Raw genomic sequence first — 12,277 nt, forward strand, 5'->3', positions numbered from 1 at the left:
ATAAAAAACACAGAAATTCATCAACTAAAGGTATATTTTCTTTGTTCTTCTAGCCCTGTGGATCATACAGAATGCTTTGCAGTGTTTCTCTCCCTGTCTTTCCCCTACCACTGATCTCACACCTCTGTTTCCTCACTATTTTCCTTTCCTTTAACTTACAGATGTACCTGAGCTGAAAACCAAATTGTATGGGAAATGCTTAAGTCACTTTAATGCTGTCCTCTACCACACAGAGTGAATATTTCAAGAAAGGGTGTAAATAAAATATGACTTGGAACAATGACCTTTCGAACTTGAAATAATTTTATCAGGGCTATATTGCAAAGCAGCCCTTTTTTTTTTTTTGGCCACTATAGCATTTAGAAAGTATTCTGCACATTTTGGAGAAAACACAAGAATTGATCAGGATATCATGAAAAAAAAATGCCATCCTGGTTTGAAGTAGCCTCTTCATAATCATTTTGACTCCAAGATATACCTGGTTGGGACACTGTTATTGGACATCTCAAGTCTTAACTTAGCATTGCGATTAGAAAATTGCTATAAATTTTAATATGATAAATTCATTTATCAGGTTTACAAATTAGAAAAACTGTCAGCCAAGCACCTTCTGCATTCTGGGGAACATCTCTAAAGACAGGATTTCTTTCAAAGAAAGGTTAGAAGTCATTTAAAAATTTCCCTTAACCCTCCAGCATTTTGGGAAATAAAGGAATTGTTTTTACAGATTCAATCAGCATTGCTTAGGCTTTCTATATTCCAGGCTACCTTTAGGTCACGCATAAACATTTCACAGATGTTAGTCACATAGTCCCGTAGGTGAGAGCATAAACACTTTTTTTCTTCATATTTTTCCTCTTTCCTGAAGATTCTGACTGCAGAGGAAAGAAAGGGGTGCTGAGGTGAGTGGGCTTCAAGAATTATACTTGTGCCCAATCTACAACATTCATACATTTTCTTCTACTAGAACTTTCTCCTCATCCCTCAGACTCTTTACCTTGATGTCAGCTAGGTACACTTAGCTCACTCATCTAAAGCTACCTTATTAAGAGTTTTCTTTCCCTTGCCTGGGAGCCCTTGATATTAGGACAAGTGACATGAGTGCAGAAGAAATTTTTATAGTCATCTCAGAGTGCCTTTGAAATTGTGGAAAAAATTCCTGAGCCCACCAAGAGGATGGGGAATCATACAACAATGAACACATTCCTTCTATGGGGATTTTCCAGTTTCCCAGACCTACAGCAACTCCTCTTTGTGGTGGTTTTCTTCTCCCATGTGACCATCCTAGCTGCAAATGTGTCCATCATGGTGGCCATCAAACGCAGTCACAACTTTCACACTCCCATGTACTTTTTCCTGTATGGCCTGTCCTTTTCAGAAACCTGTACCTCTATGGTAATCATTCCCCGCATGCTTGTGGACTTGCTGTTGGAGACCAAGATGGTTTCTCTCCCTGAGTGTGCCACACAGATATTCTTCTTTTTTGGATTGGGAACCAATAACTGTTTTATCTTAGCTGCCATGTCCTATGACCACTACAGTGCCATCCACCACCCACTGCACTATTCTATCCTGATGACCCCAAAGATCTGCTTCCAGATGATGATGGCCTCTTTTGTGGTTGGGATTCTGGTTTCTCTGTGCATTGTCAGCATAGTATTCACCTTGTCTTTTTGTGATTCTAAAACCATCCGGCACTTTTTTTGTGACATCACACCTGTGGTCTCCCTTGCTTGTGATTATACCTTCCTTCAAAAAATGATTCTTCTTGCATTTAGTGCCTTTGTGCTGGTGGGTAGCTTTATTTTAATTATGATTTCCTACGTCTTAATTCTGTCCATAGTTGTAAAGATGACCTCTGCAAAGGGAAGGTATAAAGCCTTTTCAACTTGCTCCTCCCACCTCACTGTGGTGTCTATACACTATGAATTTGCATGCTTTTTCTATTTGAGGCCCAAGAATAATGACTCTTTTAATGAAGATACACTGATGGCTCTGACATATACAGTGCTGACTCCTCTGCTAAATCCCATTGTTTACAGTCTAAGAAACAAAGAAATGCAGATAGCCCTAAGGAAAGTAGTAGGCAATGCAAAAAGTTTTATCACTTAGAGTGTAAATAAAAGAACTTTGAACCTTGAAGAAATGTACATAGTTTTGATAAATGTAAGTGAGAAGTGGAGTATATCCAATAAAAATCATAAATTTGTGTGGACAATTAAACTGGATGCAGAGTTAATATGTTTTTAAATGTTTTATTATATATCTCTATGTATGTATACACATATGTAAGTAGTAAATATATCAAAACATATTTTGGAACCCAATATTTGCAAAAGAGCTGTTGTATTTGGGGAAATTCAAAATTATACTAAGAAGGAAAAGAGAGAGAGAAAGGAGTAGGGATGGAAAAAGGTGGGAAGACAAGGTTGAGTAAGGGAGGGAGAATAAATAATAAATAGTGGCACAGTGGTTAAGGGCTCGGCTGCTAACCAAAAGGTCAGCAGTTCAAATCCATCAGCCACTCCTTGGAAGCCCTATGGGGCAGTTCTACTCTGTCTGATAGGGTCACTGTAAGTCAGAATCGACTCAATGGCAACAGGTTTTAGATCACTAGTTCACTCAATAAAAAAAGGAGAAAGCACAAACACATAAAGTAGGAATTAAGACCGAAAAAATCACTACAACACAGAGAAAATTAAAACATTTTAAGAGAATGCTTTCTTTGACTCTATTCAAACAAATTTGGAAATTCAATTGAAATGATTGTCTTTCTGAACACAGTTAAGTGATGAAATTGAGCCCCTCCCCCCTCAAAATAGACATTTTAATAAATATGTCAATTTCCATGGAAAAAAATTAAAAAGCTGCCAAAGAGCTGTTTTCCCCATCCACTACCAAAGCATTATGCTAGATGGTTTCATACTTATTTTGTTCAAATCTTCAGGAAACAAATAATTGAAATGCTATTTAAACTAAGGTGTGTATAGCATAGATAAAAATAAATAGCATATAATTTATGAAACACTTAGAGACAGAAAGTATATATAATACTATGATCTGGTTGTGGCGATGGCAGTGAGGTTCTGTAGTATACTGTGGGAGAAATTAGATGACATAAGGAGGTCAAGGTATTTTGAGGTTACGTTGTCTAATGGCACATCTGAATGGTGAGTAATATTCCCTATACTGTTGCAGGACTGGCATATCAAAAAAGACAGAGCCTAGTGGCAAAGTCCTCAATAAAAGAGAAGTACTGGGTGGTTATATAGAGCTCTGGGGAGAAAAGTTTTTCATAGTTACATAATATTAGTCTCAAAGAAGGAAAAGTTTTGGCATGAAGATGGCCAATTAATGATTTAGAAATATAGTAAGGAGCTAGAAGAATGCTGACATTTCATGCTGGTGCCTGAAGAATAAGGGAATTTAGTAACATCTCTTCAGTAGAGATGAGAAGAAAAGGTACTATTCTAGGACAACAATGTATTAGTTAAGATTAGGAGGTAGAGAATGCATCCTGTGAAAAGTTGATGGGTGGAGTAGAGATAAGATTCCAGAAGAAAATGTAAAATATCTTGGGAGCTACCAGGCTCTTAATCTTTTTTCAGATCCCAGTCTTGCCACAACATAGGGAAACAGAGACAATAGGGGAGACAAACATAAAGACACAACCAGAAATTGAGGCCAAAGACACTTACAGATACAGCAAACAATAACCATGGCACTACTGCTAGCCAGATAAACGTAAACCTTCACTCAAAGGCCTATTTACCTCAGTTCCTATTGTACTATTCATCATGTCCAGGTTTCAAAAAAAAATGACAAGGCTTGCTAAATGATATGAAAATATGCAGTCTGAAGGGACAAAGTAAGCATCAGAAGCAGTCTCAGATATAGCAGATATTTTGAAATTATCAGGTGGCGAATTTAAAATAAATATGATTAACACACTAATTACTCTAAGGGAAAAAGTGTACAACATGCAAGAACAGATGGGTAATGTGAGAAGAGAGATGGAAACTCTAAAAGAAATCAAAAGTAAATGTTAGAAATCAAAAACATTGTAACAGAAACGAAAAATGCTATGGATGGTATCATCAGTAGACTAGACATGACCCAAAAAAGTCAATGAGCTTGAAGATATATCAAGAGAAACTTCTCAAACTGAAATGCAAAAAGAAAAAAGAAGAAGAAAAACAACAAAACTGAATATCCAAGAACTGTGAGACTATAAAGTTCGGTAGTTTGAATTTACCTGAGGCTCCCTGGAAACCCTATGAGGCAGTTAGACTCTGTCTTGTAGGGTCGCTATGAGTCAGAATCAACTCAACAGCAATGGGTTTTTTTGAGTGAGACTATTACAAAAGGTGTAATATACATATAATGAAAGTACCAGAAGGATGTGAAATAGAAAAAGAAGTAGATAAAAACTTTTAAAATAAATAATGCATGGGTATTTTCAAAAAATAATGACAGACCCAATCCACAGATCAGAAATCTCAGAAAACACCAATCAGGGTAAGTAGTATGAATAAATAAATAAAACACTTAAGCATGCCATATTTAAACTGCAGAAAACCAGAAACAAAAAGAAAATATTGAAAGTGCCAGAGAATAAAACAACTTACCTATAAAGGGAAAAGAATAAGAATTATATCAGACTTCTTTTCACAAACCATGCAGGCAAGAAGAAAGTGGAGTCAAACATTTAAAGTGTTGAAATAAAAGAACAGCAACCTAGAATTCTTTATTAAGTAAATTATCCTTCACAAGTCAAGAAGAAGTAAATACACTTCATAAAAACAAAAAACGGAGGGAAATCGTCACCAATAGACCTGCATGAAAGAAAAGTAAAAAGCTCTTTAAGGAGAAGAATGATAGAGATCAGAAATTTGCATAAAGAGAGGAAATGTTAGAGGAAATAAAACCTTTTATTTTTCTTATTAATCATACTGTTTGTTCATTTTCTTTTCTCCACTCTTTTTCTAACTAATTTCATGTTTAACAGATGATTGGCCCTATCTTTAGCCCTGTGGGTATAGGTCAGAAGAGACCTGTGGGACTTAGCAAATTTTCAGAAGTATAAATTAAATGGTATTGAATAGAAAGTAAAATATCCTAAGAATATCATCCACATGCTAAAAGGTATTTTAACAAGTCTAATTCTTTTATTTATTATAAGAACAAACTTCACTGAAAGGTCACAATGATATGTCAAAATAGGAAAGATCATCTATGAATATTATGATGAGTTCTAAGTCTACATAGACCAGCCCTCCTAGAATCTAATGGAAAGGAAGAAACTTGAAGTAGCAGCACGGGGTATTGTTCTCAGGTGGGCCTGGAACTCCCATTGTAATCCACAAGGAATTGAGAATCAGCCATACAGAACGGAGAAGGCAATGCCCTATCCTCCATAAGAGACTTCTTAATTTCAGACACAGGGTGAACTCATCACAGCATTTGAAGAACTCAAATGACTTAAAGACTTATCCCTAAGGGACTTTATAAGAATAGCAAAAAACTAAGCATGGGTTGTGAGATTCTAAGTTGTTCATACAACTTATTTTTTCACCATGAAAGTATTGGAAGGTGATCCTCCTTTGCGTAAGGTAGGAATTTTATTTTTTATTTCTATTTACTATTAACATTGTGCTTTACCCTCTAGTAACAAAGAAGCTGTGAGCGTTAATGGACAGTTAGAAGATATAGAAGGAACTAGGAACACAATTGCATGTAGATTAAATGCTGCTGTTGTTTTCCTATTTCTGGCATAGTTGGCACACATCAACAGCAATGTGGGGAACTTAGGAAAATTGAAAACACAGAGTAGTATTGCATACTCTAGAGGAAAGCCAAGTGCAGGGAGAATGTTCTGCTTAGTCAATGAAGGAAAAGGGCTGGCTCAGTGTTACAGACATCTTGTTAGAGGCAAGTACTGTTGAGCTTCTGTTAAGGAAGAGTTAGCTATATGCCACATGTATGTTTGTCTTAGTTATCTAATGCTGCCAAAACAGAAATGCTACAAGTGGATGGCTTTATTGAAGAGAAATTTATTCGCTCATGGTCTAGGAGTCTAGAAGTCCAAATTCAGGATGCCAGCTTCAGGGGAAAGCTTTCTCTCTTTTGTCTCTGAGGAAAGGTCCTTGTTATCAATCTTACTATGGTTTAGGAGCTTCTCAATGCAGCGACACCAGGTTCAAAGGACATGCTCCACTCCTGTCTCTTCATTCTTGATAATAATGAAGTCCCTCTCCTCACTGCTTAATTCTCTCTTATATCTCAAAAGATATTGACTCAAGATACAACCTAATCCTATAGATTGAGTCCTTCCTCATTCACATAACTAACTCTAATCACGCCTCATTAACATCATACAAGTTGGATTTATAACACATCAGGACACAAATGGGAAAATCACATCAGGACACAAACTGGTGGACAACCACACAATATTGAGAATCACGGCCTAGCTAAGTTGATACATGTTTTGGGGGGGGATACACTTCAATCTATAAAAATGTTTTAGCAAATGGGAAAGGAAGTAGCAAATACTGAACACTTACTATCTGCTTGGTCTGTATGTACGGCCATGACAACCTCAAAAGGAAGTATTTTTGTGTCCATATTACAGGGGATGAAAATGATTATCAGGGAGATTAAATTACTGATCCATGTCTTTGCAATAGAGGCATAACTGAGATTTGAACTCTGCTCACTCCCAATCCAATTTCACAAAACACTCTGTTGTGATTTCAGGTCTAATCTCAAAGCCAGCTGAGTGATACCATTGTATCAGAATTATTAGGCATAAAAGGGTAAGACGAAATGTGTAAGAATATTTTCTGCAATTCCCATAGCTTCCCCCATAATCTTATTGTAAATTGGTAGGTATCAAATTTCACTATAACATCGTCACTGTAAACAATTGGCAATTTGGATCTTCGTGTGTTTCCCCCTTTTTTCGTGTAACCATTGATTCCATAATTATATAGTTGTGATTTATAAGAGCAACTATCATTCCTTTTGGGGATCTGAAATAGACTGTGGAAAAAACTAAGGAAATACATTTTTCACGTATATGAAGGGGGACCTGGGAAGCCATTCAAACCAGAAAAAAGGATGAAACTCATGAATCTCCAATTTATGAAAAATTAGCCAAATTTCCTCACTTTAAATTTATTTCAAGATTCACAAGTTGGGGATACAGTTGTAAAATGAGAGATTTTATGTGTATCCTTAAGTGAGATAGAAGAGATTATATGTATCTTACTCTAACTTGCATTTCCTGTGCTTAAAACTGCCTGATATATCATAAGCATTAAATCAATATTTTTTATTAGTACATTGGCCTTGGATAGTCACTTTCTGTGCCTTGGCTTTATTGTTTGTAACATCATGATTAAAAAGCGCCTCACTGAGTTCCTGGGATGATTAAAGATGAAAATTCTATCAGACACATAGCATATTGACCAGCATATTTCAGATGTTCTGTAAATGCTACCTACATTGCATCCTCCTGTATTCTTCACTCAGAAATTTCATACATAACACAAAAACTCTTCAATTATAGATATATTTTCTCGTTTGTTTTTCTACCTTTGGGTATCCTACAGTTTTTCTAGCTTTTTGTTTCTCTGTCTTTCTGTCTCTGACCTCTCATATCACACCTGTCTCTTTACTGCCTTCCTTTACTTTCCTCTACAATAGTGCCTGAAGATGAAATGCCCTCAAGTCAGCTTTCATGCTGTCCTCTCACACAGAGTGGATAATGTAAGAAAGCGTCTTAGGCTGAGCTCTCTAGAGAAGCAAAACCAGTAAGGTGTGTAAATATATATGTAGAAAGATTTATATCAAGGAAATGGTTCGTGTGGTTTTAGAGGCTGGAACATCCCAAGTCTGTGGGTCAGGCTGGAGCTTCTCCTGATTCACATAGTCACAGGGGCTAGTGAAACCAAGGCTGGAAGTCAGACAGGAAGGTTCTGGCTCACAGACTATGAAGAGCAATGAATACCAAGATCAGCAGGCAAGACAGCAGGTAAGCTACTAGCTCAAGTCCCAAGAACCGGAGGTCAGACAAACAGGAGTCAGCTGCAGGATCCAGATCAAGCAAAAGCCCACAAGCCTTGCCAGAAAGTCCACCTATATTGGATGCAGGCCACACTCCCAAGGAAACTTCCTTTCAACTGATTGGCTACTCACAGCAGATCCCATCATGGGGGTGTTTACAATATCACACTTTACACACAATCTTAACCATCACAGGAACCTTGATATTAGGCCAGGTGATATTAATATGGAAGGGACATTTACAATCATCTCAGAATCTTGATCCCATGCAGCTCTGTACCTTTCAGGAGAAAGTTGCTGAGCCCACCAGAAGGATGGGAAACCATAAAGCACTGACCACATTCCTTTTGTTAGGATTTTCCAGTTTCCCAGACCTGTAGGGTCTTCTCTTTGTGGTGATTTTTCTCTCCCTTGTGACACTCTACTGCAAGTGTGTCCATAATGTTGGCCATCAGGCTCAGCCAGAACCTTCACACCTGGATGTACTTCTTCTTCTGCATTCTGTCCTTTTCAGAAACCCTTGCAATCATCACCTGAATATTGGTGGACTTGCCATTAGTCAACCAGACGATTTTTCTTCCTGAGTGTACCACATGGATGTTTGTCTTTTTTGGCTTGGGAGTCACTAGCTGCTTCCTCATGGCTGCCACACCTATGACTCTTACACTGCCATCCAGAACCCACTGCACCACCCCATCTTAATGATTTAAAGATTTGCTTTCAGTTGATAATGGCCTCTTTTGTGGTTGGGTTTCTGGTATCTCTGTGCATTATCAGCGTAGTTTTCAACTTGATTTTTTGTGACTCCAAAAATATCCAACACTTTTTTTGTGACATCTTGCCCGTGGCCTCCCTTCATTGTGATTTCACTTTTATTCATGGAATGGTTATTTTGTGCTCTGTGCCTTTGTATCAGTGGACAGCTTTATTTTGACTATGATTTCCTGTACCTTCACTGTATCCATAGATGTGAAGATGCCTTCTGCAAAGGGATGGTACAGGTAGTCCCTGACTTAATATGGGATTCTGTTCAGACAGCTCTATCGTAAGTCAGTTCTGACATAAGTCTAATATCTCTTTTTTTTAGTTTTTATTTTTATTTCCCTTTATTATCAGTATCTTTATAAACTGGATCTTCGAACATCTGTGAGTGAACATCTGAGAAGATTAACATCAGCAAATAAAGCGCTGCAACATTGTATGTAGTGCATATTACTAATGGTAAGATGTACAAAAAAGAAAACAGATGGTCATAAGTTCCTGCCTCATAACTCAAACCCGTCATAAATTGGGACTACCTGTATAAGGCCTTCCCAATATGCTTCTCCTACCTCACTGTGGTGTCCATAGACTATGGACTTGCTTGCTTTGTCTATTTGAAGCCCAAGAACAATGACTCAGTGCTTGAAGATATGCTGACAGCTGTGACATGCAGTGCTGACACCTCTGCTTAGTCCTATCGTTTACAGTCTAAGAAACAAAGAAATGCAGATAGCCCTAAGGAAAGTACTAGGCAATGCAAATAAGTTTATCAGTCGGAGTGTAAAAAAAAGAGCCCTGAACCTTTAAAAAAATGTACATAGTTTTGATAAATATAAGTGAGAAAATGTAGTACTTCCAGTAAAAATCATCACATTGTGAAAAAGCATTTAAAGTATCATCTAATTTCCTGGTATGTTTCCAAACATGTTTGGGGGCATAGTTATTTACATAGTATCAACTGACTTTGGGGAAGGAAGAAAATTATACTAAGGATAAAACAGACAGGGATGGGGGGGAAGAGAAATACAGAAGGAAGGGAGAGAGGGAAAAAGGAAAAGAAAGAAAAAATATTACTAGTTTACTTAATCAAAAAAGAGGGATAAAGCACAGATATAAGAAAAAAAATTAAAAGAATTTTAAGATAATACTTTGCTTGAGTTTCTGGAAAAAAGTAAACTGACAAAATTGACCCCAAAAGAAATAAACATTTTTAACACAAAAATTTCCATGGGGAAAAAAATTGAGAAATATATGAGTGCTATGCTCCTCATTCCCCTATCAAGCATTAAACAAAATTGTTTCAAATTAGTTTGATCAAATCCTGAAGAAACAAATAATTCAAATGCTATTTAAAGTGAGTTGTAGCATAGATAAACATGGTTTCTAATTTATGAAGCCAACTTAGATGGAAAGTGCTGTATCTTACAACAATCTGATTATGACCATGGTAGTCAGTTTCTGAAGTAGATCGTAGGAGAAATTAGGCAATATAACCTTTAGAATCAGGTTGTCACATTTTCTAATGGCAGATTCATATGATAAGTAATAACTATGCCATTGCAGGACTGCGAAGATAAAACAGACTGAGAGCAAAATGGCACATGTTATCAATAAATGAAGAAGTATCTAGGTGGCCATAAAGTACTTTGAGGGGAACAGTATATGCCTTAGTTATCTAGAGCTGCTGTAACAGAAATACCTCAAGTGGATGGCTTTAACAAACAGAAGTTAATTCCCTTACAGTCTGGGAGGCTAGAAGTCCAAATTCAGAGTGCTATCTCTAAGGGAAGGCTTTCTCTCTCTGTGGGTTCTGGAGGAAGGTCTTTGTCATCAGTCTTCCCTTGGTCCAGGAGCTTCTTCACACAGGAACCTCAAGTCCAAAGGACACACTCTACTCCTGAAACTGCTTTCTTGGTGGTAGAGGTCCGCCTATCTCTCTGCTCACTTCTCTCTTTTATATCTCAAAAAAAGATTGGCTTAAATTGTAAGTCAATCTTATAAATTGAGTTTACATAACTGCCACTAATCACATCTCATCAACATCATAGACATAGGATTTATAACACACATGAAAATCATATCAGATGACAAAATGGTGGACAATCATACAATATTGGGAATCATAACCTAGCCAAATTGACAGATATTTTGGGGGGACACAATTCAATCCATGATAGCATAATAATATTGGCCTCAAAGAGGGAAATATTTTGTCATGAAGATGGCAAATAATTTAGAAATATTATAACAATCTAGGAGAATATTCTGTACATAGACCAAGAGGCAGTCCTTTGATCAGAACAAGGGAATACTATGTGGTTTAAAATCAGGAAATGTGTGTGTCAGAGTTGTATGTTTTCACCATACTTATTCAATCTCTATGCTGGACTATGTGAAGAAGAATGTGGCATCAAGACTGGAGGAAGACTCATTTAACAATCTGTGATATACAGATGACACAACTTTGCTTGCTGAAAATGGAGAGGACTTGAAGCACTTACTGAAGAAGATCAAAAACTACAGCCTTCGATATGGATTACAACTCAGCAAAAGAAAACAAAAATCCTCAAAACTGGACCTATAAGCAACATTATGACAAATGGAGGAAACATTGAAGTTGTCAAGGATTTTTTTTTACTTGGACCCACAATCAATGCCCATGGAAGCAGCAGTCAGGAAATCAAATGACAAACAATGAATCTGGGAAACATCTCACAACATGAATGAGTCTGGAGGGCACTATGCTGAGTGAAATAAGTCAGTCACAAATGGACAAATATTGTATGAGACCACTATTATAAATATTCAAGAAAAGGCTTACACACAGAAAGAAACAATCTGTGATGGTTATGAGGGAGGGGAGTTTTGGGAAGGGGAAAACACTACCCAGACAATGGATGAGTGGTAACACTGGTGAAGGGTAAGACAGTACACAATGCTGGGGAAGTCAGCACAACTTGACCAAGGCAAAGTCATAGAATCTTCCCCTTCTTGACCTTGGATTCCCCATTTCTATTCATCCAGCTTTCCTGTCCCCTCCTGCCTCTTGTCCTTGACTCTAGTTGACCTACATGCCTTATTGCTTGTTTTATAGGCCTGTCTAATCTTTGTCTGAAGAGTGAACCTCAGGAGTGACTTCAGTACTGAGTTGAAAGGGTGTCCAAGGGCCATATTCTGGGGGTTTCACCAGTCTCTGTCAGACCAGTAAGTCTGGTCTTTTTTTGTGAGTTTGAATTTTGCCTCTATTGTGATCCCTGTCAGAGCAGTCCATGGTGTTAGCCGGGTACCATCTAGTTGTGCTAGACTCAGTCTGGTGGAGGCTGTGGTAGTTGTGGTCCATTAGCCCTTTGGACTAATCTTTCCCTTGTGTCTTTGGTTTTCTTCATTCCCCCTTGCCTTCTTTTAGATGAAGCTGAGTAAATATTCTTAACAGGCACCTTCAAAA

At 37.4% G+C, this 12,277-nt stretch overlaps 1 protein-coding gene and 1 pseudogene across 1 annotated transcript; both read left to right on the plus strand.

Annotated features, from left to right (window-relative positions):
- Window positions 1–1,176: 1,176 nt before the first annotated feature.
- Window positions 1,177–2,112, plus strand: LOC126080104 (olfactory receptor 10T2-like). The gene has a single exon (XM_049891408.1). The coding sequence runs from the start codon at window positions 1,177–1,179 to the stop codon at window positions 2,110–2,112; it is 936 nt and encodes a 311-aa protein (XP_049747365.1).
- Window positions 2,113–8,384: 6,272 nt separating this feature from the next.
- LOC126080105 (olfactory receptor 10R2-like) lies at window positions 8,385–9,639 on the plus strand (annotated as a pseudogene).
- The last annotated feature ends 2,638 nt before the right edge of the window (window positions 9,640–12,277 follow it).

Source organism: Elephas maximus, chromosome 7, assembly GCF_024166365.1.
Source record: "Elephas maximus indicus isolate mEleMax1 chromosome 7, mEleMax1 primary haplotype, whole genome shotgun sequence".
NCBI lineage: Eukaryota > Metazoa > Chordata > Mammalia > Proboscidea > Elephantidae > Elephas > Elephas maximus.